Genomic DNA, 23,155 nt, shown 5'->3' with positions numbered 1-23,155 from the left:
GCATTCCCAGCATACCCTTGTCAAGGAAAGCCTATGTGAAAAACACATTAGCATGCAGTGAATTCCTTCTCAAAACGTTTGTAATAATTACTGATAAAACTTAGTAAGCCTAGACTAGCGTTTATTGTATTGTAATGTTTTAAAGGTGATCAACCATAGAATCACGGTAACACCATAATATGCAATTCAAAAGTATTTGGTAAGAAATCGTTGAATCAGAATCAAATTCGAGGCTTTGGTGACCGAACTTTGGTAACATTCAGCACTGGGGGTCGAAGTAGTCTATATATGTAAAGCTTGTTCTAATTAAGTCTAACTGGGACCTAGGCATATATGCTATCAAAATATCAACATCCTTGCCGTTGGATTGTTATATTAATGTACTAGGGCCTACTATATGGGAACAAAGCAGTTTTGCCTTCGTTATACATGTTTGGTCACACTTACAAAGTTGAAGTAATTATGGGTAAATTTCTATTGATGCATCTTTCTACCCTCTGTTCGTCTGTAAACAGACTGTAGCAGACGGCATGATAACTTTCTTCATGTGGCAGTGGCAAGTTTGACAGGGAAATAACGTCGCAACTCTTGGGAACAAACTTGGTTGCTATCTGATGTTGCTCACCGCTCAAAGACTGTCATTTTACGACGAAATCAAGAAATCTCGACCATGTGCTAGGTAGGGGTGGATTTGCAAATTTGGTCTTTGATTTGAGATGAATGCAACCGTAGCATTTCAAAGCGTTGTTATATCCAGTAGGAACTGACTTGCTGGTAGTTCCATGTACGTCACAAACTTAAACAAAAAAGGACAACTGATTGCTGCCTACTTGCAAAGAACTTTTTTTCAGTGGGAACAAGTACACCGTTTTGATTGTAGGCTACCTATCAGTACTGAAAAATACAACTTATACCACCAACTTTGGACTCGATTGATAGTCTATTCTTGTCAATGACGCTGATGGCTCTTCTTGCAAAAGAAATTCGGGAGCTGTTTGTTCTGTCAAACCCCCACGCCTTCCAAAAACTGATTTCATAGTTATAATGCAGATGTGTCTGTTGAATAGCCAATCACATCGACATTTGTGCTTCTAAATGTAATACCCTCAACACACCCGACGTGCAACCAATCAAATTCCACGTAATGCAACACAACCGTTTCTTTTATATTCACGTACACATACCATAAGAGCTAACACGTAGGCCTACGTATGTGCACTTGATATTGGAAGAACATATAGCGCACGTTAAGTAGCCAATCGCATGGACTATTGTTTCTAAATGTTCTAAATATACGGCTCTGGAAATACCCGCAACACACCCGATGTACAACCAATCAAACACCTCGTAATACAACACAACCGTTTCCCCGTTCCCTTTGTATTCACGTATACATACCGTAGGACTAAGAGCTAACACCTACTGCACCTAATATTGGAAGCACATAGAGCGTACGTTGTCTGAGGTCCTCCGGATAGTGGCTGCCAGTGAAGTCTACAATAAGCCCATTTCCTGTAAGTCCTTTGAACATTTAATTGTAAGATGATCATTGATTAGCGTATGCAACGTGACTAACGTTATGTGTGTTTAATTTTAAGAGGTTTAAAACGTCAAATAGGCATTAGGTCCTTCGGCGTAAGACTAACTTGGTATAACGAAGATTGGACTCTAATGATAAGTGTATCGACGATTCACTCTGTATAGTCTGCTCTTGTTCATGCTGCGTGTTTAAATGTGGTGTATGTTCTGTCAGGTAACACCGGATTTCCTAGTAGTAAAACAGATTCCTTACTAGTAGTGCAGCTGTAAGTAGCCAATCACATGGACTTTATTTTGTTTTTTAATTAAATAACAGCGTGATACCCCCAAGGTTCATCCAAACATTTTTTTCTTACAACGCAACCATTCCCGTTACTTTCACGTATACAAACCGTAAGAGCCCACATAATTACACCTACATACATACAATTCTTCACAATCCTGATGTATGGTGAATTAGAATATTTCATTTTCGTACATTTAACCTGTAGGGATTGAGAAAATAATTCAAAAGTTGATGATACAAAATGGTATGATGATTTTAAAACGTAACCTCTGGTACAAAATAGTTGAAACCGCTATTAAGCATCACATATACCCGTAGACATTTGATAGGTATTTTTCGCAAGTTCGTTACTAGTTTAATGTTCAGCTTAGCCTAGCCAGACTTTCAGCACAGTATATTAATGTGTAAATGTCTAGCTTTGTGTCTTTGTAGCCTACTTTGAAGTTGAATTGACTGTTGTAAGACTTGCATATGATATTGTTGGCGCACAAGGTACATTGATTTCAAAGTCATTCGGGGTTTTGTACGGTGACTGTCTTCGTCACTGCGTTCTATTAACAAAATCTTTCAAAATGACGACCATTAGCTAACAGTGACCAAAACACCAAAGAATGATTTAATTGTCATAAACCTTTAAGAATTCGACGTTTAAAGTTGTAACCAGCTGCATATCTAAATATATTCAAAACTCTGTAAATATAATCTCGTTTCTACTGATGTTTACTTCATTGCGTACCTTGAACTCAAAAAAAAAAAAAAAAAAAATTGCCAATTTTTGTACTGATTCGGTTCCATTATCAATGTCAAAGAGTGATATGGATACCGTTTGTGTGTTTGTTTCAAAGATTTCGTAGATATTTAAATCTACAACATCAAATACAAATAACGCAATCACTGTACCGATCTTTGATCCTGCACTAACGTTGATATATTATATTCAATTGTTCGAGTAGTTCCTTAAAAATCTCATTGACCTTTGTAATTTGCTAATATTTAGTCCCTCAGATTAAACGGTGCTATAAATATATATCACAGATCAATGTGTTTGTGTCCACGCAGTTGTCATATGATTTACTTTTTGTATATTGTTCCTGGGTTGTGTGGGAATAATTTTAGCGGGAATTCTTCAAACAGCTCGTGGCTTTTCTTGCAAAAGAAATTCGGGCGCGTGTATCAATGTTCTGTATGTTCTGTCCAATACACCAGCCGTCCAAAACTGACATCCTAGCAACAATGCAGATTTGTTTGTTAAATAGCCAATTTCATGGACTGGCTTTTTTAAAATTAATGCCGGCGTGATACCCGACGTGCAACTAATCCAATTGTTTTTGGCGAACAACACAACCATTCATTTCTTCCTCTTATACATACCGTAAGAGCTAACACGTACGTATGTGTACCTGACAGAGGAAGCACAGAGAGCGCACGTTGCCTGAGGTTCTCCGGATAGTGGCTGCGAGAGACGTCCACAATAAGAGTATTTTCTGTAAGTCCTTTGAAAATGTAATAGTAAGAAAGTTATTGATAAGCGTATCCGACGTGAATGTCGTAATTTTTATAAAATTTTAGGGTTATTAATTAAACATTAGTTCATTTGGCATAAGAAAAACGTTTTGTAACGAACAGAAGTAGTCACACCGAGTGTAAACTCTGCTTAACTCGTTTACGAGAATCCAGAAAATGTGGCCAAAATTACATTTCCGTATATGTTTATTATAACACTGTTACATGGGTGCCAGTACACAAGGTCAATCTAGGCAACACAACTTCCGAACACATTCCCCAATTCAATTGCAATGATCACAACCAAATGACAAAAAAACTACATCTGGAGAGTGAAACCATAGAATTGTGATAATCAAGGGAAAATAATTTCAAGAGCAATACATGTTGTCTCCAGATTTAATCTTGAACTAATGTAGCAATTCTTGCATTATATGTGCAATTCCCTGTGTATTAATCTCCCCTAAATATATATGCAAAGCCAAACTCTCTTAAGAAACACAGAAGACTCTCGTATTGAAACATATAGTAGCAAAAAAAGCAGCAAGAAATTTTACACCATAGTATAAAAAATGTGAACATATGAAAATCAAATATCCCACTGGAAACAAACATGCTAAAATTTGTTAACTTGTTAGCTTGTGCCGTCGAGTCGTGTCCGACCCCTGGTGATAACCATGACTTTCATCCTTCAATCCTTCCGGCTCCTGGTTGCCCCTTGCAGTCCATCCAGAGTCAGGCCAGTCGCCTGCTTGACACCATCCATCGTGCTCGTGGCCTGCCCATCTTCCGTGATCCATCACCCATTCCCATCATTATTGGTTTTTCCAGGGATTCGTCCGCTCGAATGATATGTCCGAAATGATTTAGTTGCTGCGTCAGGATCTGTGCTTCCATGTTTTATTTGTGCTATGCATTGAATATAATGGGTTTGAAACTGCACATTGCAGGCCATGTGATCACAGGTATCATACTTGGCAGCAGAGAAGTAATTGGCCGGACTCATCCATTATAAATAGAGGTTCATGAAATATACCACGAGGTTTGTGGTAAGTTAAGAGCTACTAGGAGAGATAAAAGAAGAGCAGGCAGATATGACCATCAGTGCCCATTGTGGTAATGATTATTGCAGGCGGGGATTTGAACAATGAGAAAAAGAATATCATCTTGTAGCCCTCATTTCGAACGTAAGACGCACCGCTGGCGTGCAGTGTGTCACCTTGGCTTGTAAACATGATAACTCGGAAAATGTAATTTGGAAGTTCATGCTTGGTATATACCTGCCCCTTTGTGAGTACAAGTACTTGAAAAGTACAAGTATTGAAATTGGTGGTGTAATAAGTCATTTGATGTCAACAAATGCCATACCCTTAAAACCTTGTTAGCATGATAACTCACTACTTTGAAACTTGGTTCAAGTCCATAATTGTTATGTATATGGTCCATTGTGAGAACAAAGACTGTGTTGCATTTGGTGGAGGTCAAAGTTCATTAAATATAAAGAGAGGTCACAGTCTATAAACCTACTACACATGATAACTTGCCACCTGGCGAAGGTTGAATGAAGTTGGTGGTTAGTATGTAAATGCCACATGGTGGCTGCAAAAACCATATTAAGATGGGTGGAGGTCATGGTTAATAGGTATCGACACATGTCAAGGTTGAAAACCGAGTAGATGCAAAGGAAGTCATAAATGAACACACATTATATGTACGTTACCTTTACAAAAACATAATTGCTACTGGTGGATTCAAATGAATATATTGGTGCAAGAGCATTGCTGATCACCTGAAGTCAGTGATAGCTAACACTAAAAGATCTTATGGGAAATGAAATAAAACAGAGCAAGTTCAATCATTAAGCAAAATTAAGCTATTGTATGTTCATGTAAAATTAAATCAACATTTGTTACAGTACATCACCATGTAACTTTATTGTCATAACGTATAAGATGGTCGTCACATGTGGTAATCAATGACATTTTCCATATCATTAACCTCTGAATACATAAACTATTTAAAACTTGTGCAAGAAGTTTATGTCTCTCTACCAATAAATTATAGTGATCTATTGCAGAAAGGTTTCAACTCAATTAGCATGATGATATGTCTTGTGATTACATTGGTGTACAATAAGCCAGAAAAGATTGACCAAACTTTATAAATCAATAATTGCTTGCAGGTATGAACAGTAGATTCAAATTGCCAAACAATTTCAACATTATAATTGGGATTTATAGTCTGATGTCACTGGTTGCATACCATTTTTTAAATACGTGTACAATTGTACAATGAAACGAACTAAATATACGCTTGGCAACGTGTACATGATGTTATCCTTTTTTCTTTGGCAGAATTGAACATGGATGGAACAGACAGAAGTCGAACTGGTATGAATGTGAAGAACAAAATACTTGCGTAATTGTCTTTAAGGATCAATTTTGGTTCCAGTACTAACAACTTTGCACTGACACGATAGCATTATAATAGACAAAATTCATGTCTTCCACAACTGCTATACAGAATTTGAACACCAAATTATCCCCTGGTATGTGATGCTTGCTTATGCACACTGTATCTTAAATAATTCATTGTACATGAACTCCACACTTGGTTTGTGAAATTCATCTTATTAACCAAATGGTCATCTGAGGTCAAATTCTGAATACCCTGTGGAAGCGTCAGTATAATTCAATGAGTGCACCTTTATTCAGGTCAAAGTCATTTCAGTATTACAGTCAACAAGTCAAGTTGCAGGGTCTCACCTGTTTTATGAATTTCAAAGGTCCTGTGATGTCAGCCTGCGTCAAATATGAAAACACAGAAAATGCAAAATTCCAGAGTTAAATCTTTATTAACATCATAATATGCATGTTGATCCACATTAGTGAGTAAAAGAAGCTTGAATGAACTTCATACTTGGTAGAGGTGGGTTCACATTATTGCAAGAACATTTCTGATCATTTGAAGTCGGTAATAGTGTTTGCAGTACTACTGTTTAATGTTCGAATATGAAGTGTTTGTTTGATTCAAAGAATCACTAATGGAACTTTCTTTCTGGTTTTGTATGCAGCAACACCGATAACCCTGTTCTGTTCTCCAACTGTCCCATGGAAACAATTTCTTTCAACATTCTTATTGGGATATTTAGTCTGTTGTGACTGGTTGCAAACTTCTATAAGATAGATATTCTTGTACAATAAACGAACTAGATATACGCTTAGCAACTTGCACATGATGTAATATATTTTTATTGTTCTTTGGCAGAACGTGACATGGATGGAACAGACGGAAGTCTAACTGGTATGAATGTGAAGACTTACATACTTGCGTAATTGTCTTTGTGAATCAATTTTGGTTCCAATACTTACAAATAATTTGTGTGCACAGAAAACAATAGCATTTATAAAAGACAACATCCAGGTCTCCCAAAACCGCTTTACAAAATGTGAACACCAAATTATTCTCTGGAATGTGATGCTTGCTTCTGCATACTGTAACTCAAATATTTCATTGTAGATGACCTCCACACTTGGTTTGTGCATTCATCTTGTTTATTAATGGTCATTTGTGGTTATAGTCTGAATACCCTGTAAAAGCTACAGTATAATTCAATGAGTGCATGTTTAATCAGGCTCATCTTTGACCCCCTAAAAACCTTTGATGACCACAAGGGAGTTATGCAAACTGGAAAGCTTCTTGGTTATCACAAAAGTTATCACTTAATTCTTTGACAAACTGAACTAACTTGCTCTACATTTTGTGAGATGTGGATATGGTTCTGTGGAATTTGAGCATATTATATGACAAGGAATCACAAAGCTACCTAGCTTTCTGGTTTCAATTGGTTTTCAATCACAGTTGAATTTGTAGTCAATTGCAGATAAATATTACAACTTACTTGTAGCTGCTGGTGTATTGAGTGGAATATGATGAATATAAAAATGCACAATCAGTACTAACAGTTTTTGTGCATGTTGCTTTCCTTCAGGATTTGGGCTTTTTAAACTATATGTAGCTGATCAACTGACCAATCCAGTTATTGCAAAACTTACAACTTATTTTAACTTTCCGCCGGCATTGCATGCAAGGTTGCAGGGCGAAGAACTAGAATTTGTCAACACACTTATCCAGAGGGGTATTATAAAAGAAACTGATATATCAGTGCTTCTTAATGCCTTGAACCAATTGAAGCTACGTGGAATACAGGAGGACGTTCAGAGGGAATTTTTGAGATGTATGGCAGTTGCCCCTCAGGGTAAGTGGTGTATATTGTAAAGTTTCATTTGAACCGTGTTTATTCAGTGCACGATAGAACAAGGAAATGTGATAAAGTTAGGACTTGAAAACGATTTTGGGCTGTCAGTGGTCATCACTTATTTGATTGCAAATCTGCTAATAGAGCTTGTTTATAACATTACCACTTGTAAAGAGGAACTCATAAACTTTACACTTGGGAGTATATTAAACTTAGTAAGTCACTGGATGAGTTTTTTATTGGCTAGCTATAAGTCAAAGGTAAAATCATTCTTGAATATCGTGCACAAATTCGATACCATTATAGTGTATCTTCTGAAGACAATGGCTAAGTGGAATGTTTTTTTTTTATAATTGACTTTTATATACCCCTATAACGTTTGGTATTATTATTGTTGTCGCTTAAGAGCGAATAAAAATGATGTCTTCTTTTAGCAGTTCTGAATAACAGTATTTATTCTATAACAAAATCTAACCTAATCACGGCGGTAGCTGTCATTTGGATCCTTAACGTATTTTTTGTACAATTTTTGCTTTGTAAGACAATAATTAGAAATGCTACTGTTGCAATAAGATTTGCTGTTACGGGGTTTGTGACGTTCCAACGGAAATTATAGTAAGATGAGTACAATTTCTTGAAATATAAAGTAATGCGGAATCAGCTTAATTCTGGTTTAAAATATTATAACAGTTTTCATTGGTAATTTTGTGATAAACAAAGTGTACGTTTCACATCAGTTATGGGGCGAACAAATGTGCTTTAGGGGTAAAAAGTGTTTGATAAAGTAGGTTGTTATGGAAACAGGTTAAAATAGGGTAATACCGTACGTAATAATACCAAACAATTAAACTTTATTTGGCACATTAGTAAAAAGATTGTCAAGAAGAGTTTCGCTGTCGGGCGTTACACGAGTGGGCTTATCTATGAAACCTTGAACAAGTTAGATCTAAGAGTATTCATGAAGTGTTTTTACATCAACATTGTTTACCGTATACTCATGTTCAAATTTATGAGATATTAATTCGTAGCCTATAACCAAACAATTAGTTTTTTATGTTACTATCTTATTTTGAAGTTGAATAAAACTGTTTTCAGACTTTAAAGCCATTTCAAAGTCATTTGGGGTTTTGTACGGTGGCTGTCTCCTTCAATGCATCCTATTCACAAAATCGTTAAAAATGACGCTTATTAGAAAAGTGACCTAAACACTTAAAATTGATTCATCGTAAACTCTTAAATGTAATTTTTACTGATGTTCAATGAATTTCGTAAATATTTGATATATATTAAAAGTTTATTAATACGTCGATATCTGCTTCCACAGATAATTGTTATACTCCCAGCGTTGCCAATATCAGTTGTGAAGAGAGTCGTTTAGAAGACTGTTTAGAAGAAAGTGACCTTATCGCGTAAGTTGCGTACATGTATTTATGCCATCGCATTTGAGAAGAATGTCAAACATTTCATATTATTTTGATAGTTGTATTGTAATGTACATTTGGCCCTTATCCTGTTAAACAAATTCCTTACTTGAGGTCTGAAACTATTTGCATGCCATTGACAAACTTCACATGTAAGAAGATCGTTGACTGTTTCGTATTCTTCTTTGGTTTCCATCTACAGGACAACTATAGATCTTTCGTCGAATTCACAGAATGTTGAAGTCCGTTGTTCTATCTGTAAAGATTACTTTACAGAACCGAAGCGTTTACCGTGTTTTCATCGATTTTGTAAGGGATGCTTGACAAAAGTAGTAGAAGTGCCCCATGGAAAGCATTTGGAATGTCCTACATGCTCACACACGTGTAGCTTACCAGATAAAGGATTGGATGGCTTCAAAACAGACTATCACATGGAAAACATAGTCGAATTTCAAAAAATTAAGTCTTCGTTCAACGGAAAAGCTATAATTTACTGTTATGGCTGTTCCAAAGAATCTATACATGTGGCTGGTTACTGTTTTAAATGTAAAAACTTTCTATGTGACATATGTTATCAACTTCATCTTACAAACAAGAGCATTCGTGATCATAAAGAAAAAGTGATATCCGCCAAGTATTGCGCATCAGACGGTTTCGATTTGCAAAGATATTTATTTCTAAAGGAACCTCAGAAGTGTCACGTACACGTTGAGTTAACAGTCGATCTTTGCTGCTCGACTTGCAATAACCTTCCAGTGTGTTTTAAATGCGCTGCTCTAGGTCATGCAGAACATAAAACTTGTGACATGAAGTCTCTTGCTGCAAACGAAAAGGTAAAGTTAATTGAAGTGAAAGAAGTTCTACAGATATGCAATGAAAAGTACAGAGAATTGAATAAACGAATTGAAGAAACAAATGCCAGTATAGAGACAATGTATAATCCAGTGCCCAGAAAACGAAAGACCAACATGAAAGAATTCTTGCAATGAAGGATAAGACTAGAAAAGAGAAAGACTGCCTAAAGAAAAGTAAAGATAAGTTGGATCAAATTTTGCAAAAGAAAGAGGCGTCGATTGCAGAAGACAGAAAGAGAGAAATTCGACAAATCAATGAGAAATATGACAACAAACTAGATGAGATTCACAAGGACGACAAAGAAGAGAGAGAAACGTTGGACAAAAATCACATCATTGCCCTACAAAAATTATCAAGCGAGCAAAAACAAATAGAGAAGAAGATGGAGAAACAAAATCAAAGAGCAAAACAGAAACAGGAAGAGAAAGTAGCCAAAGTTTTGAAAATATCGAAAGTTGTTAATCAATTAGCAGGCAGAATGTTTAATAATAACGCAACAAGGGAAAGCATTCATCACGCTGACGATGATAGGATTACCACACAATGCCTGCCTGAGTTACACATCGCCTGCAAGAGATTGGCTGATGATTTTGAAAAGGAATCCTTTGAACTAGCCTCGATATTGAGCACCAAATCTGTTAGAGTCATCAAAATTGATAAAATGAAAGGTACCAAGCAAAAGATTCAAAGTATAACTAGTTGCGGGAAAAACTGCATAGCGATCACGGGTTATGAATCACGATATAACTCATTTCTTGCTATTATAGATTTCGAAGGAGAGCAAAGAAAATTCACAACAATTGAGGCAGGAAAAGCTGTTCCAATATGTTTCATTGCCTCTCTTTCAGATTCAAAGGTCGTTATTGTTTCAAAGTTTAATTTGATAAATATTTGTAATACTCAGGATTTGTCAAGATTGTTGCAGAAGGACATTTCGAAAATCATCCCATCGTGGGGAGACACATGGCGTCTATTGTGTGTAGCCACAGATCGAGTCACTCAGGAAATATATGTGGGTGCAAGCAACTTGAATATATATGTCTTTAACGAACATCTTTGCCACGTGCAAACTCTAGATTTGTCAAAGATCGTTACTTCCATAGCAGATATTCTAATTCTTGAACGCGATCTCCTGGTCTGTGATGAAAGTGCAAAAAGAGCCTACATAGTTACGAGGCAAGGCGGTCTATCAGTTCTCGCACATGAAATGAAGGCTATCGGAAGAGATGAGTATTGTCCATTAAGTGCCTGCACAGACAAAGAAGGGTGTATTTTCATGTTGTGGTCCAAGAAACAAGGAGAAGTTGATTGCCAGTTTGCAAAATATAGTCGAGATGGCCGAACTGTAATCACAACAGGACGTCTGGACAAACGGTCAGAGTGTGTAACTATAATGGAGCTATCTGAAGGAAAAGAGAGTCTGGTAGCTGCAACAAGAAAAATCAACAACATGTTTTGTTATACACTAGTAAATATGCTACATCATTTCTTTTAAATATATTTTAATTTTCGGATTGGTAGTTTTTTAATTACAAACTTATTTCCAGAAGGCCTCATGTCCGTCACATCAAAGTGTTTTGCCAAGGTGATTTGCATTCTGCATAACTTGATCAGATGTGTTTCTTTGTGGCATTCATTTACATATTCTTTTGGCAATCATATGACTCATTATGAATACCGCCCTTATCTCTACAGTTTGTTGGCCGACAGATAAATACATTTGCGTGCAATATAATTTCAAACTTTAATGAACAAATGCAACTACTAATCTTAGTTTATGTCTTCATGTCTCGCTAGCCTCGGTCAACTAATCCTCACACCAAGGATGCCCGTAGCCAAAAACCAGTGGAAAAGGTCATCTATCAATCAAAGTACAACAGACCAGAAAACAAAGCCACCTCTGCTTTGGTAAACACAAATTCGATTTATATTTTCCGTTGATTGTGCCGCCTTAGAATAACTTTTTTTTGATTCAGTTCATCCTCTCTCGGCGTTTTATAAACCTGGTTAAACTTGGTAAACTTATGGTTTCGGTTATTTATCAAATACTTTTTTATCCCTCAAAACGTCAGCTGACATTTACCTTTTTATTTAATTAATTTCAAGATCTAGGTGAAAGGATACACGTTTACTGTGGTAGGAAGATGTATGTTAAACCTGGATATAAATGTTAGGTAGGATATCGATCAAAAGAGAAAACTATAAAGAAAATAGCTCTACCGACAGCTCTTTTGAAATTTAAATGAAATTTATATTCAAACATTTACTGTTCGTTGATTGTTGAATATTTTATTGTCTTTTTGTTGCAATATAGCGAGTATCGGACTTAGGTGCTTCAACGTCTGGTTATTCCTCTACCCGAAAAACTATGCAGCCCGGTACAACACAAACAGGTTTTGTAGTTATTTCAATTTCTTCAATAAGTATAAGGAAATGTATGATCGTGATTCCATCGTCTCCTTCAACATGTTAAGTTCAATATGCACTCTAGCATATTATAATTCATTTTCTTCTGATAACGAGTTGTTATGATTCTTTCACCTTGTACTTTAGTCAACACCTCAAAGATCTCTTTCAGTACACAACAGAGGCTTTTTGATATGAGTTCTACTTGGTTTGTATTCATTTTATATTCCTTGTGAGAGGCAAAATGAATCTATGCGATGGTGATGGTGTATGTGTGGGCGCATGTTTGCATATGTGATACTTGTAAACACGATAACTCAAAAAGTTAATGGTGGTTTAACTTCATACTTGATATGTGGATTTGTCTTATTTAATACAAGAAACCGTGAGTTTTCTGCGAAGTTCAATGGTTATTTGGGGTCACATATTTTAATGTATGAAAACTTTGCGAACACGATAACACAAGGGTATACATTTCTTGAAATTCATACGTAGTATGTACATCTTGCTTAATTGGTTAGTGCAAAAATCCTATTATAATTGGAAGAGGTGAAAAACATGCATCAAAGTCTGAAAACCTTTTAAACATGATAACTTCAAAGTAAAGCTACAATTAAACTAGTTTGGTCAAATTCAGTTCAGTTTAGTTCTGTGAAGGGGCTCTATAGGTCTTCAACGAAACAAACCTGGCATCCATGTGAATAAAATCTGCTTCAGGATTCATACTCTTGATTTAAAAATGCTCTTAAAGAGGTCATGAGGTGCTGGGTTTTCATGTCTTGGAATGGTTTATTTAAAATACTAGAACACCACCCATGCACCACTTTCCAAAAATGCGGCTTCAAACGCCATAAAGTTGCTGTCAAAGTGTTTCCAAGAGACCTCTTGAGCTGTCACTTATTAAAAAACCCCAAAGCTGCCAACCGTAGTTCATCTGACGTCATCAAAGGAACCATTTCAGCCAAAGCCGACTCCCCGTTTTAACCGATACGGCGTTTTACAGTTTACTACATGTTACCACAACACTCTTCTCATCAATTGAAAATGTCTTCTTCCGAATCTTCCGAGGAAATGGGACTTCACCTCTCAGGACATTCGTAAGCTTTGACGAAAATTATTTTCTTGAGGAAGAAGAGGAGGAAATAGTTTTTGAGGGTGATGCAGATATCGGTGTTTTTCCCTATCATTTGAGCACCTTGCAGAAGAATTGTTAAGTCCCCGAGCAGAACGGTTGACTACCCTGAACCGAAACTGGTCGGTTGAGCATAAACAAAACCATTGTTATTAAGACCATCATATGATTTAAATTATCTCGAATGTCGATGATCCTGCTACCTAACTTCGTAGCGAAGCTTCTAGAATTGTTTTACTTACATTGCAAGGAAAATGTAACATTTTGTACAGTGCAAGTGCAACCCTATAGTACTAGTAGTTGTAACATGCGGTCTAGACCTAACTAATAGACGCTGTATAACAGGCTAGCTCGTGTATTGTATCATCCAACTGTTACGTAAAATACTAACACAAAGCCGGTTTTAACACAAAAGAAAACTTGCAGATACAGTATTGCTTGTTCTAGAACCAACTGGCTTTAAGTTTTGTGCAAAATAATAGTAGTAACCAATAAAAAAGTCGTCATTTGCTGCATCAAGGAGGCCTAGGCTATGGTCATAACAAGTAATTTGGCAATAGTTTAGGCCTACAGGCACTTGTAACGTTGTGTATGTGTTGTGTTTTGAACAATTTGTATCCAAATTCTTCGATTTCTGTCATCTTTTGGATACGCGTGCAGGTGAAATCCGTCTTTACTTGTGGTGGAGCAACCACATATCGGCTTGGCATATTTAACAGTTACCAGATAAATTTACGTAAAAACAAAACTCCAAACACCAAATCTCAATTACTACAGAGCACTGCAACAGTGTAATGTTGTGTGTTCTCAGACGTTTAAGAATATAAACATAGCTTCCCAAAAGTAGGCTGAGTTCCACGATCGACGTCACGCCGCATGACCGTAAATACAACAATTTTTAGAAAGTTTTTATTACCCTCGAGATTTTGATCGTTTATTCCTCGAGGATGGTAGCTTTGTTTGACACAAATTATGTATCATTGGAAAGCTACGAGTGTATATAAAACAATGATTTATTTAATTTTTCTATTTTACACCATCTTCAAACCTTCTATCAGGTCCCCCTAAGAGCCTCAATGAAGGTTTCAACATGTTATCTTAAAGGGGCACAAACTTGCCCTCAGAGTCAAAAGGTTATCTCAAATGATGAAAAGCATTGAGAGATTTCTCAAACTATTCAACAATGTTTCAACAAAGTCATGTTAGTCTCAACAAGGTTTAAAGCGATTGCTAGCTTAAACTTCGTAAAATGTGGTTATATTTTACATTGGAAGACTGTTCATTCTGGATACTGAACATTATGGTGTAAATGTCTATCCTATACAATCCTTACCAGTGAATGGCATGGTTGATGCTCACAAGGGACTGCTAGAAACCTTTCTTGGTTCTCACCTCACTCTTGGACAAATTTTACTTTTTTGCTCTTCATTAGTCAGATATTTTTTTCTGAATTAAGAGGAAATTGTATAGCAAAGAAACACAGCGCTAACTGGCTTTCTGGTTCTGTTCTCATTATATAGTTACTGCAAAAGCAAAGGCACCAATACTCCTGCAACCAAATCAACAAGTGATACAATGTTCTGACAATCGTTACGTAAAAAGGAACATCAGTACCACAGAAATCAATTCAGAGGTAAGTGAATAGGCAGCGAAGGTTAGTCTATGAATCAGGTAGTTTTTCCTAATTCTATTAATGTCAGTGAAGTGGTCTGACAAACGTTGTGCTGGTCTAGTTGACCCATACTCTTTGCTTTCATAATCTTTCATTGTTAAGGTATCCTCGACCACGACTTTACAATATGAAGAAGATTGCGATAACGATGATCATTTGTAAGTAACTGTCAAAATAAAGCAACCCATAGGTAGTGGCTTTGCCAGACATTTCAATCTTTGGGGCACAGCACTTAATTAGGTGGGCAAAATATTAGTATGTAAATGTCACCTTAGGGGAGGGTCTAAGGGGATGGAGCCCCCCTTTGAGAAAGTTGTGATTAAGGGCCCTTAGATGCAATCTGGTGCTATATTTTGCAACTTGAAGCATTTTCATATTCAAGAATTTTCGGGCCTAGTCTGTCCGATATTCATGTGTTTAATTGAGGCAGATAAAGTTTTTATTTGAGTATATTTCATAACACTACAAATCGCATCTTGGGAAACATTTTTGGAAGAGTACATGTGCCCCCCCCCCCTGCCCATAGGAATGCAAATTGATGGTAAAATAATGAATACAAATACAGCTGCATTTGATTATTGGACCCAGGGTCGTATAACCTAAGTCAACCTTGCTATGGACTTGAAACTGGATTTGGACACGGCATTTTTGAAACTCTGGATCAGTTTGGGATGGGGGTGCGGTGAGAGACTGAAATCAAGTTGAATCCGACATCAGACCCGTCTATCAATATGGTATATCCTGTCCTCTAAAATATGACATGACATTGCTACAGGACCTACAGTAAATGATTTAAATGATGTAAATGATACGATTATAATATCAGGCGTGTGGTGCTGAACTACACTGTAAACCTGGTTTAAACTATAACACAAATAATATTCTGCACCGTTTCGATCACAGGTCAGAAAGCAACAAGGAAACAGAGAAAAGTCTTTGATGGGTGGAAAATCTTCAGAAGCACTTAAAAGAACGTATCCTACGGCATCAAATTACAGTCCATTTAGCTCAAGCTCTGGTTAGTGAATTATTAAAACAGAGTTTATGATAATATATGTGGCATTTGCTACTTTGACTTATTTTGTGACTATCATTAGTTTCAGCATAAATAAATAAAGTGGCGCCGGTTTAAATTTAAAAAGGCACAAGTATTAGTCGATGCATGCCAATTAATAACTTCCTGCTTTTTTTTATTAGTGATACTTCATTTATGAAGCAAAAAAATATATAGTCAAAGGTGATACAAACCCAACCATCATAACTGGTTGATGAGATGGAAGTAAATGTCATGAACAACTTACCCAAAACAGCTAAACGAATTTTATTCTATTTGGGAGAATATAACATATGTAATTCCTCTTCACGCAGCAGGTTGAAAACTTAGGCAAGTCTAAATATTACATAATCCAGCAACATGTGCCTTTAATTTAAATGGGGATTTCTACGTATTAGAATGATAATGTTCTGTGACGAAGATTGATTTTGAAATTGCTGAAACTAACATGTTGGACCTGTAAGCATTATAATACTCGCAGCGGTTTTGATTCCAAAGCTGGTTAAATTCTACCTTGAAAATATGAAATGCCATATACAAGACATAGTATCTATTTATTTATCATTCATGTATCTATCAATTTATATATCGCCTATTTCACTATAGCTTAGTTTATAGGTATATAGTATAAACATAGAAAACAATGAAAGGGTACCCCTCTCTCAAACCCTCCAATAAGAAACAAAAACTAAATATCAAATACGAAGTACCAATATAGTAATGCCTTTTCAAGAACAAATACAGGTCAAATGAGTTCCACGAACCAAATAGCGTCAATAACGATACGACCTTCGTCTGTTTTGCTGGTATTCGGTTTCAAACAAATACCATTAATGCTTTCAATAGTAATTCTGTGTAATGTTAAAGTTTTAACAACAAATATATAAAACGGTAAAAAAACATACTCGACAGAAAATGTTCTAATAACTAAAAGGCAACAAATTTCTTTGAGCTTGTATCCATATTTCTACCAAATATATACATCTCAACTTGTAGAATACATTTTATTATGTAAAAGAAAACATTAAAGGCTGATTTTTCTTTTTTCTGTTTACAGCAGAAAATGAAATATTTCAAATGAAGGACAGGGAATTTATAAAGGATGCAAAGTGCATTTTTATACCTGGGAGACTATCATGCTTTGTAAAAAACAAACTGCTTGATAAGTAGTTTCATTTCAACGTCAAAAATAAGAATAGACGTGTAGGTGCAGTTCCAAAATAGATGTTTTTAATATTACAAAATTAGCAGAGCGGTGATTAATTTTTTTTCCATCAAACTTAAAATTCTATTGGTCGGTAAAATCATGTGTGAAAAGATAAAACTTAAAATAATGGATATTTACTTCATTTACTGATAACCATGGCATCTTACAAATCCGGTTCCAATCATCGGGGTTTTATCGTTAAACAGAGCATACCACTTTCTAATTGTAGTGAGAGTTTTAGCTACTTTTTCCAGATAATAATGATAAACAGCTTGAGAAAGTGATCTATCCTTCAGAGCTTTATTAAAATGCGAGTTGTCTAAATAGGTGTCACGGTTTTCTAAAAGGCCATGGTGTTTTATATCTGAAACTTTATTACAACTAATTTCCAACATCAAGGTCCTGTTCCTTTCCCTCTTGCCTTAAATAAATGAAATAATCTATAGGCACTCTTCATTATATTTATCATATTCATATCTAAGTCAGCAATAAATTTCAGCAGATTGGCAGCAATTAATATACGTTTCATTGATCATATGGCTTAAATGTGGATTGATAACGTACCATTTCTCAACCCAGCTCGCAACACCGATGTCAAGAAAAACAAAAAGGAAGATGCAACCAGTGCGATATCCAAAATGCCAGCGCAAAGGCTATCCGGTGAACCTGTCTATCTCTCTCACACTGAGGTATAATAGTTGATCATTGTAAGGAACTTTCATATAAAAAAGTCTTTGGATGCATCTGGTACTATATTTTGCAACTTGAAGTATTTTCATGTTAAAGAATTTTCGGGCTTAGCCTGTCCGATATTTATGTTTTTAATTAAGGCAGATAAAGTTTTTTATTGAGTATTTTTTTTTAACACTACAAATCGCATCAGTGGACACATCTTGGGGGGGGGGGTTAACACGTGCCCACCCTCCCCCCCAGGCTACTACCTGGCGACGCCACTGCCCATTGGAATGAAAATTGATGGTAATAATAATATGATGATGATGCCGCTGCATTTGATTATTGGACCAGGGTTATATAACCTAAGTTAACCTTACTATGGACTTGGAACTTTATTTGGACACAGCACTTTTGAAACTCTGGATTATTTTGGGATGGGGGTGCGGTAAGAGACTGAACTTAAAGTTGAATCCGACATCAGGCCGTCTATCAATATGGTATATCCTCTCCACTGAAATATGACATGACATTTCTACAGGACCTACAGTAAATGATATTAATGATGTAAATGATACGATAATAATATCAGGCGTGTGGTGCTGAACTAGACTGTAAACCTGGTTTAAACTATAACACAAATAATATTCTGCACCTTTACGATCACAGGTCAGAAAGCAACAAGGAAACAGAGAAAAGTCTTTGATGGGTGGAAAATCTTCAGAAGCACTTAAAAGAACGTATCCTACGGCATCAAATTACAGTCCATTTAGCTCAAGCTCTGGTTAGTGAATTAATAAAACAGAGTTTATGATAGTATATATGTGGCATTTGTTACTTTGATTTATTTTATGAATACTATTAGTTTCAGTTATGAATATATAAAATGGCGCCGGTTGAAGTTTAAAAAGGCACAAGTGTTAGTCGATGCATGCCAATTGATAACTTCCTGCTATGAAGCAAAACAAAATATAGTCAAATGTGATACAAACCGAACCATCATAACTGGTTCATGAGATGGAAGTAAATGTCATGCATAACTTACCCAAAACAGCTAACTGAATTTTATTCCATTTGGGAGATATCACAGATGTAATTTCCCTTCACGCAGCAGGTTGAAGACTAAGGCAAGTCTAAATATTACATGACCCAGCGATATGTGCCTTTAATTTAAATGGGGATTTCTACGTATTAGAATGGTTATGTTCTGTGACGAAGATTGATTTTACGATTGCTGAAACTAGCATGTTGAACCTGTAAGCATTACGATGCTCGCAGCGGTTTTGATTCTAAAGCTGGTTAAATTCTACCTTGAAAATATGAAAAGCCATGTATATGACATATTATCTATTTATTTATTTATATATTTATCTATTTATTTATCGCCTATTTTACAGAAGCTTAGTCATTAGGTATAAAGTTTAAACATATAATACAATGAGAGGGTTTCATAAGCTCTAATAAGAAAAATATCACTGAATATCAAATACGATGTACCAAGATGGTAATACCTTGTCAAGAACAGAGTTCCACGAACCAATAGCGTCAATAACGATACGACATTTGTCTGCATTGCTGGTATTCGGTTTCAAACAAATACCATTAATGCTTTTAATAGTAAATCTGTGTAATGTTAAAGTTAAAAACAAATTAGATAAAACAGTTAAAAAAAAGTCGACAGAGAATTTTCTAATTTCTGAAGGGCCACAAATTTCTTTGAGTTTATATCCATATTTCTATCAAAAATACATCTCAACTTGTAGAATACATGTTATTTTGTAAAAGAAAACATTGAAGGCTGTTTTTTTTTAAATAAAATAAAATATAAATGAAATATTTCCTATGGAGGATAAGGAATTTATAAAGATGCAAACAAATTTTTTTATACCCGGAAAAATATCCTGTAAAAAAAATGCTTGTTATATAATTTCATTTCAAAGTCGAAAATAAAAATAGACGTCTAGGTGCGGTTCCAAAAAAGATGTTTTTAGTATTACAAAATGAACAGAGAGGTGATTATTTTTTTCCCATCAAACTTAAAGTTATTTTGGTCGGTAAGATTCTGTGTAATTATCAAAAACTGAAAATAATGGATCTTTACTTCATTTACTGACAACCATGGCATCTTACAAATCCGGTTCAAAACTTTGAGGTTTTAGTAGTTTAACAGAGCATTCCACTTTCTTATTGTAGTGGAAGTTTTGGCTACTTTTTCCAGATAATAATGATAAACAGCTTGAGAAAGTGATCTATCCTTCAGAGCTTTATTAAAATAATACGAGTAGTCTAAATAGGTGTCACGGTTTTTTATAAGGCCACCGTGTTTTATATCTGAAACTTTATTAAAACTAATACCAACATCAAGGTCCAATTCCTTTCCCTCTTGCCTTAAATAAATGAAATAATCTACAGGCACTCTTTATTATATTTATCATATTCATATCAAAGTCAGCAATATATTTCAGCAGGTTGGCAGCAAATAATTTACGTTTCATTGATCATATGGCTTAAATGTAGATTGATAATGTACCATTTCTCAACCCAGCTCGCAACACCGATGTCAAGAAATACAAAATGGAAGATGCAACCAGTGCGATACCCAACATGCCAACGCAAAGGCTATTCGGTGAACCTGTCAATTTCTCTCAAACTGAGGTATAATAGTTAAATAGTAAAGAGCTGGTCGCACAATATGCTACACGGTTCTGAGTAGTAACTGATATGGCCTAGTCTAGTTTTCTTTAAAGGTTAACTGCCTCCATCCACGTCAAGAAATTAAAGACTTAAACCCTTTTCAGTCTGAATGGTACGCAGTCGGCTTTACATCTTTGGAAGCTTAATATTTTTTTTTGTATTATATCTCTGCTTTATTTTTCGATTCTTTTAGAACTGTTTAATGCCTTTCAATTCACAATTAATTTTGCAAGTAACAAATGTATACTGTCAAGAAACTATATAGAAAGTATGTAAGTTTGCGTGATTCAGAACAATCCATAGTTAATATCGAGCTCAACATCTGAAGACTAACCTAAATACGAATAGCACAGTGAAATACCATTAGTCACATTTGTTCAGTCTTCATCTTCTCGTTATGATAAACATTTTAGATTCTTTTTTCTCCTATCATTTCTTCTCTCTATTTAGCAAATCAGAACGTTACTTTCGAAGAAATGATCACAAAATATGTCAGACTGTTGTTATACCGACCTTCTCCGACATCGATGGGAACTGAATAAAGAGTAATAGTGTGTTTCATGTCTTAGGTTACATAATAACTATGTTTTTGTGTCTTAACAGATTGACGGAAATGTAATTGTCATTAATTAGACCCGAGTTACAAGTCGTTGCTCTATTTCATACTGTTATTTGTATATACCTCGACACTTACCGCATACTCCAGATTTGCATTGCGCCACATTCAGTAGCTTTATAACTGTAGCCTGGTCACCCATATACCTTTTTTTTAGTTATAAAAAACTGTGAACATAATGAAACGAACCACAATAGCCCCGCCAGTTGTAGCAGATTAAGTGGAATATCAATAGCATCATCAATACATAGTGCACACTAAGTGATTCGTACACGATATAAAATGATACAGCATCGGACCAAATATTAATCTGTTTGTTGAAATGAACGGGACCAATCAAGGACCAGTTGTTATCGGCTACTTGGGGTAATGAAGCGTTTTAAACTGACTAACCTCGGAATGGGGATTGGATCAAATATGCGACATGTATCAAAATATATTTTAAAGGTCAAATCTCCCCATCATTTTTAAGTAACGTTAGTTATAATAAGTGATAGCACTGTATATATGAAATAAGTATATTTATTTTAGCCAGTAATTTTAATTGCATTTTAAGAGCAATAATTGAGATTTAATAGTTTCGAGTTATTTTGTCCTCAACTTTTAATAACTATATTTTAGAAGGTCTTTCTTTCTTTCTTCATTAGTGCTCTATTTTATGAAATGATTAGTTTGTAATACATAATTGGAGCTTTCGAGTTAACAGTTAATTTCATTTTCCATGACCCTTCTGAGAGAATCAATTGGGCACCAGAAAAAACCTAACCAATTTGACAATGGAATACCATCCACCTCTCAAAACTTTAGCAAGCTTCCACTTTTATACTCTTCATTTTTCCATCCTTGTTATACAATCAAATAAAAGAGCAAAGTTAACAATAAAGTCATTACTTATCTGCCTTTTTATGGGTATTTCTGCATAAAATATGTTAACATCTCGTATCAATGCATCGAACGCTATATGGCATAATTTCAGGTGTACATTGTATGATAATGATGATCCATATATTTTGGACATGGGCCAACAACATTTTATCAATGGGTAGTTCTGTGACCCCTCCTCCCCCCTCCCCCTACTAAGAGACAAGATTGTAAACAAGTCCTTGTGTAAAGAAAATTAATATATTTTTTAAAGTACAACCGATACAGTTGAAAATTCAAAGTTACAAACAAGTAAAAAAATATAAAAGAATGTTGCAACTAGGCAAACACAATTTTACCCAAAAATGTTTCAAATTGGAAGGGGAATATGGACCCCTCATACAGAAATAAATAACAGTTAAGTATTCTTCAACATATCAAATTGTTTCAAAAAATATATTTTGGTTATATTTAGCACTATTTTGTAAATAAGCAACTTCATTGTTAGTACCAAACCTTATCTCAAACGAGGGGGAACACGGACCCTCTCGTGGGAAATGTGTTAGTATTTCTTCAACATTGTCTCAATATTTTCAAAATATAACACCATTTTGCATCTAGGGACACCCTTTATTTTAAGAAAATTGTTCATAACATCTTAGTCTCCTTACCTTATCTCACCCCCCACCACCACCCTCTCCCCCTCTCATCACCACCCATTCCCCCATAACAGAAAATGATAGTTGCGCCTCAGGTCAAACACATTTACTAACGTTAATTGTTGAAGAGAAGATAAATAATACTCCTTCCTGACTAAGGGGGCAGGGGTAACATAATGTAATGGTTGATTCCCTGGACCAAACCTAACTATTGCAACTTCTGCCTAAATCAAGGCATGAAATTATACCACTTTAGAAAACTAACCACGGGTAATACAAATCTAAAGGCGGTTTTTATTGGTGGGGGGGGGGGGGCTGAG

General features: G+C 35.5%; 1 protein-coding gene across 4 annotated transcripts; it reads left to right on the top strand.

The window, feature by feature from the left end:
• Nucleotides 1-1,248: 1,248 nt before the first annotated feature.
• On the top strand, nucleotides 1,249-21,355 carry LOC139970057 (uncharacterized). Of its 4 annotated transcripts, none has more exons than XM_071975701.1 (14): nucleotides 1,249-1,514; nucleotides 5,683-5,718; nucleotides 6,596-6,631; nucleotides 7,320-7,586; nucleotides 8,911-8,995; nucleotides 9,210-11,330; nucleotides 11,660-11,770; nucleotides 12,177-12,240; nucleotides 14,921-15,033; nucleotides 15,976-16,090; nucleotides 17,913-18,022; nucleotides 18,675-18,789; nucleotides 20,551-20,660; nucleotides 21,150-21,355. In XM_071975701.1, exons 6-14 carry the CDS (start codon nucleotides 9,993-9,995, stop codon nucleotides 21,177-21,179), a joined length of 2,106 nt encoding a protein of 701 aa, XP_071831802.1. In that variant the 5' UTR covers nucleotides 1,249-1,514; nucleotides 5,683-5,718; nucleotides 6,596-6,631; nucleotides 7,320-7,586; nucleotides 8,911-8,995; nucleotides 9,210-9,992; the 3' UTR covers nucleotides 21,180-21,355. The 4 variants fall into 4 exon arrangements, with proteins under 4 accessions (XP_071831802.1, XP_071831774.1, XP_071831785.1 ...); XM_071975673.1 differs by having other exon boundaries at nucleotides 1,251-1,514; nucleotides 12,177-12,255; XM_071975684.1 differs by lacking the exon at nucleotides 1,249-1,514 and adding an exon at nucleotides 2,878-3,311 and having other exon boundaries at nucleotides 12,177-12,255.
• Nucleotides 21,356-23,155: the final 1,800 nt, after the last annotated feature.

Source organism: Apostichopus japonicus, chromosome 1 (genome assembly GCF_037975245.1).
Source record: "Apostichopus japonicus isolate 1M-3 chromosome 1, ASM3797524v1, whole genome shotgun sequence".
NCBI classification, from domain to species: Eukaryota; Metazoa; Echinodermata; class Holothuroidea; order Aspidochirotida; family Stichopodidae; genus Apostichopus; species Apostichopus japonicus.
Note: the sequence above shows the minus strand (reverse complement) of the source record. Positions and strands in the feature narration are given on the sequence as shown.

Bases quoted from the DNA above. Each gene is read 5' to 3' on its own strand.
- LOC139970057 (XM_071975673.1), top strand. From the start codon at position 9,993: ATGAAGGATAAGACTAGAAAAGAGAAAGACTGCCTAAAGAAAAGTAAA. The intron at 16,091-17,912 runs GTTAGTGAATTA...TTCTCAACCCAG, and splicing joins TCCATTTAGCTCAAGCTCTG to CTCGCAACACCGATGTCAAG. The intron at 18,023-18,674 runs GTATAATAGTTG...TTACGATCACAG, and splicing joins TCTATCTCTCTCACACTGAG to GTCAGAAAGCAACAAGGAAA.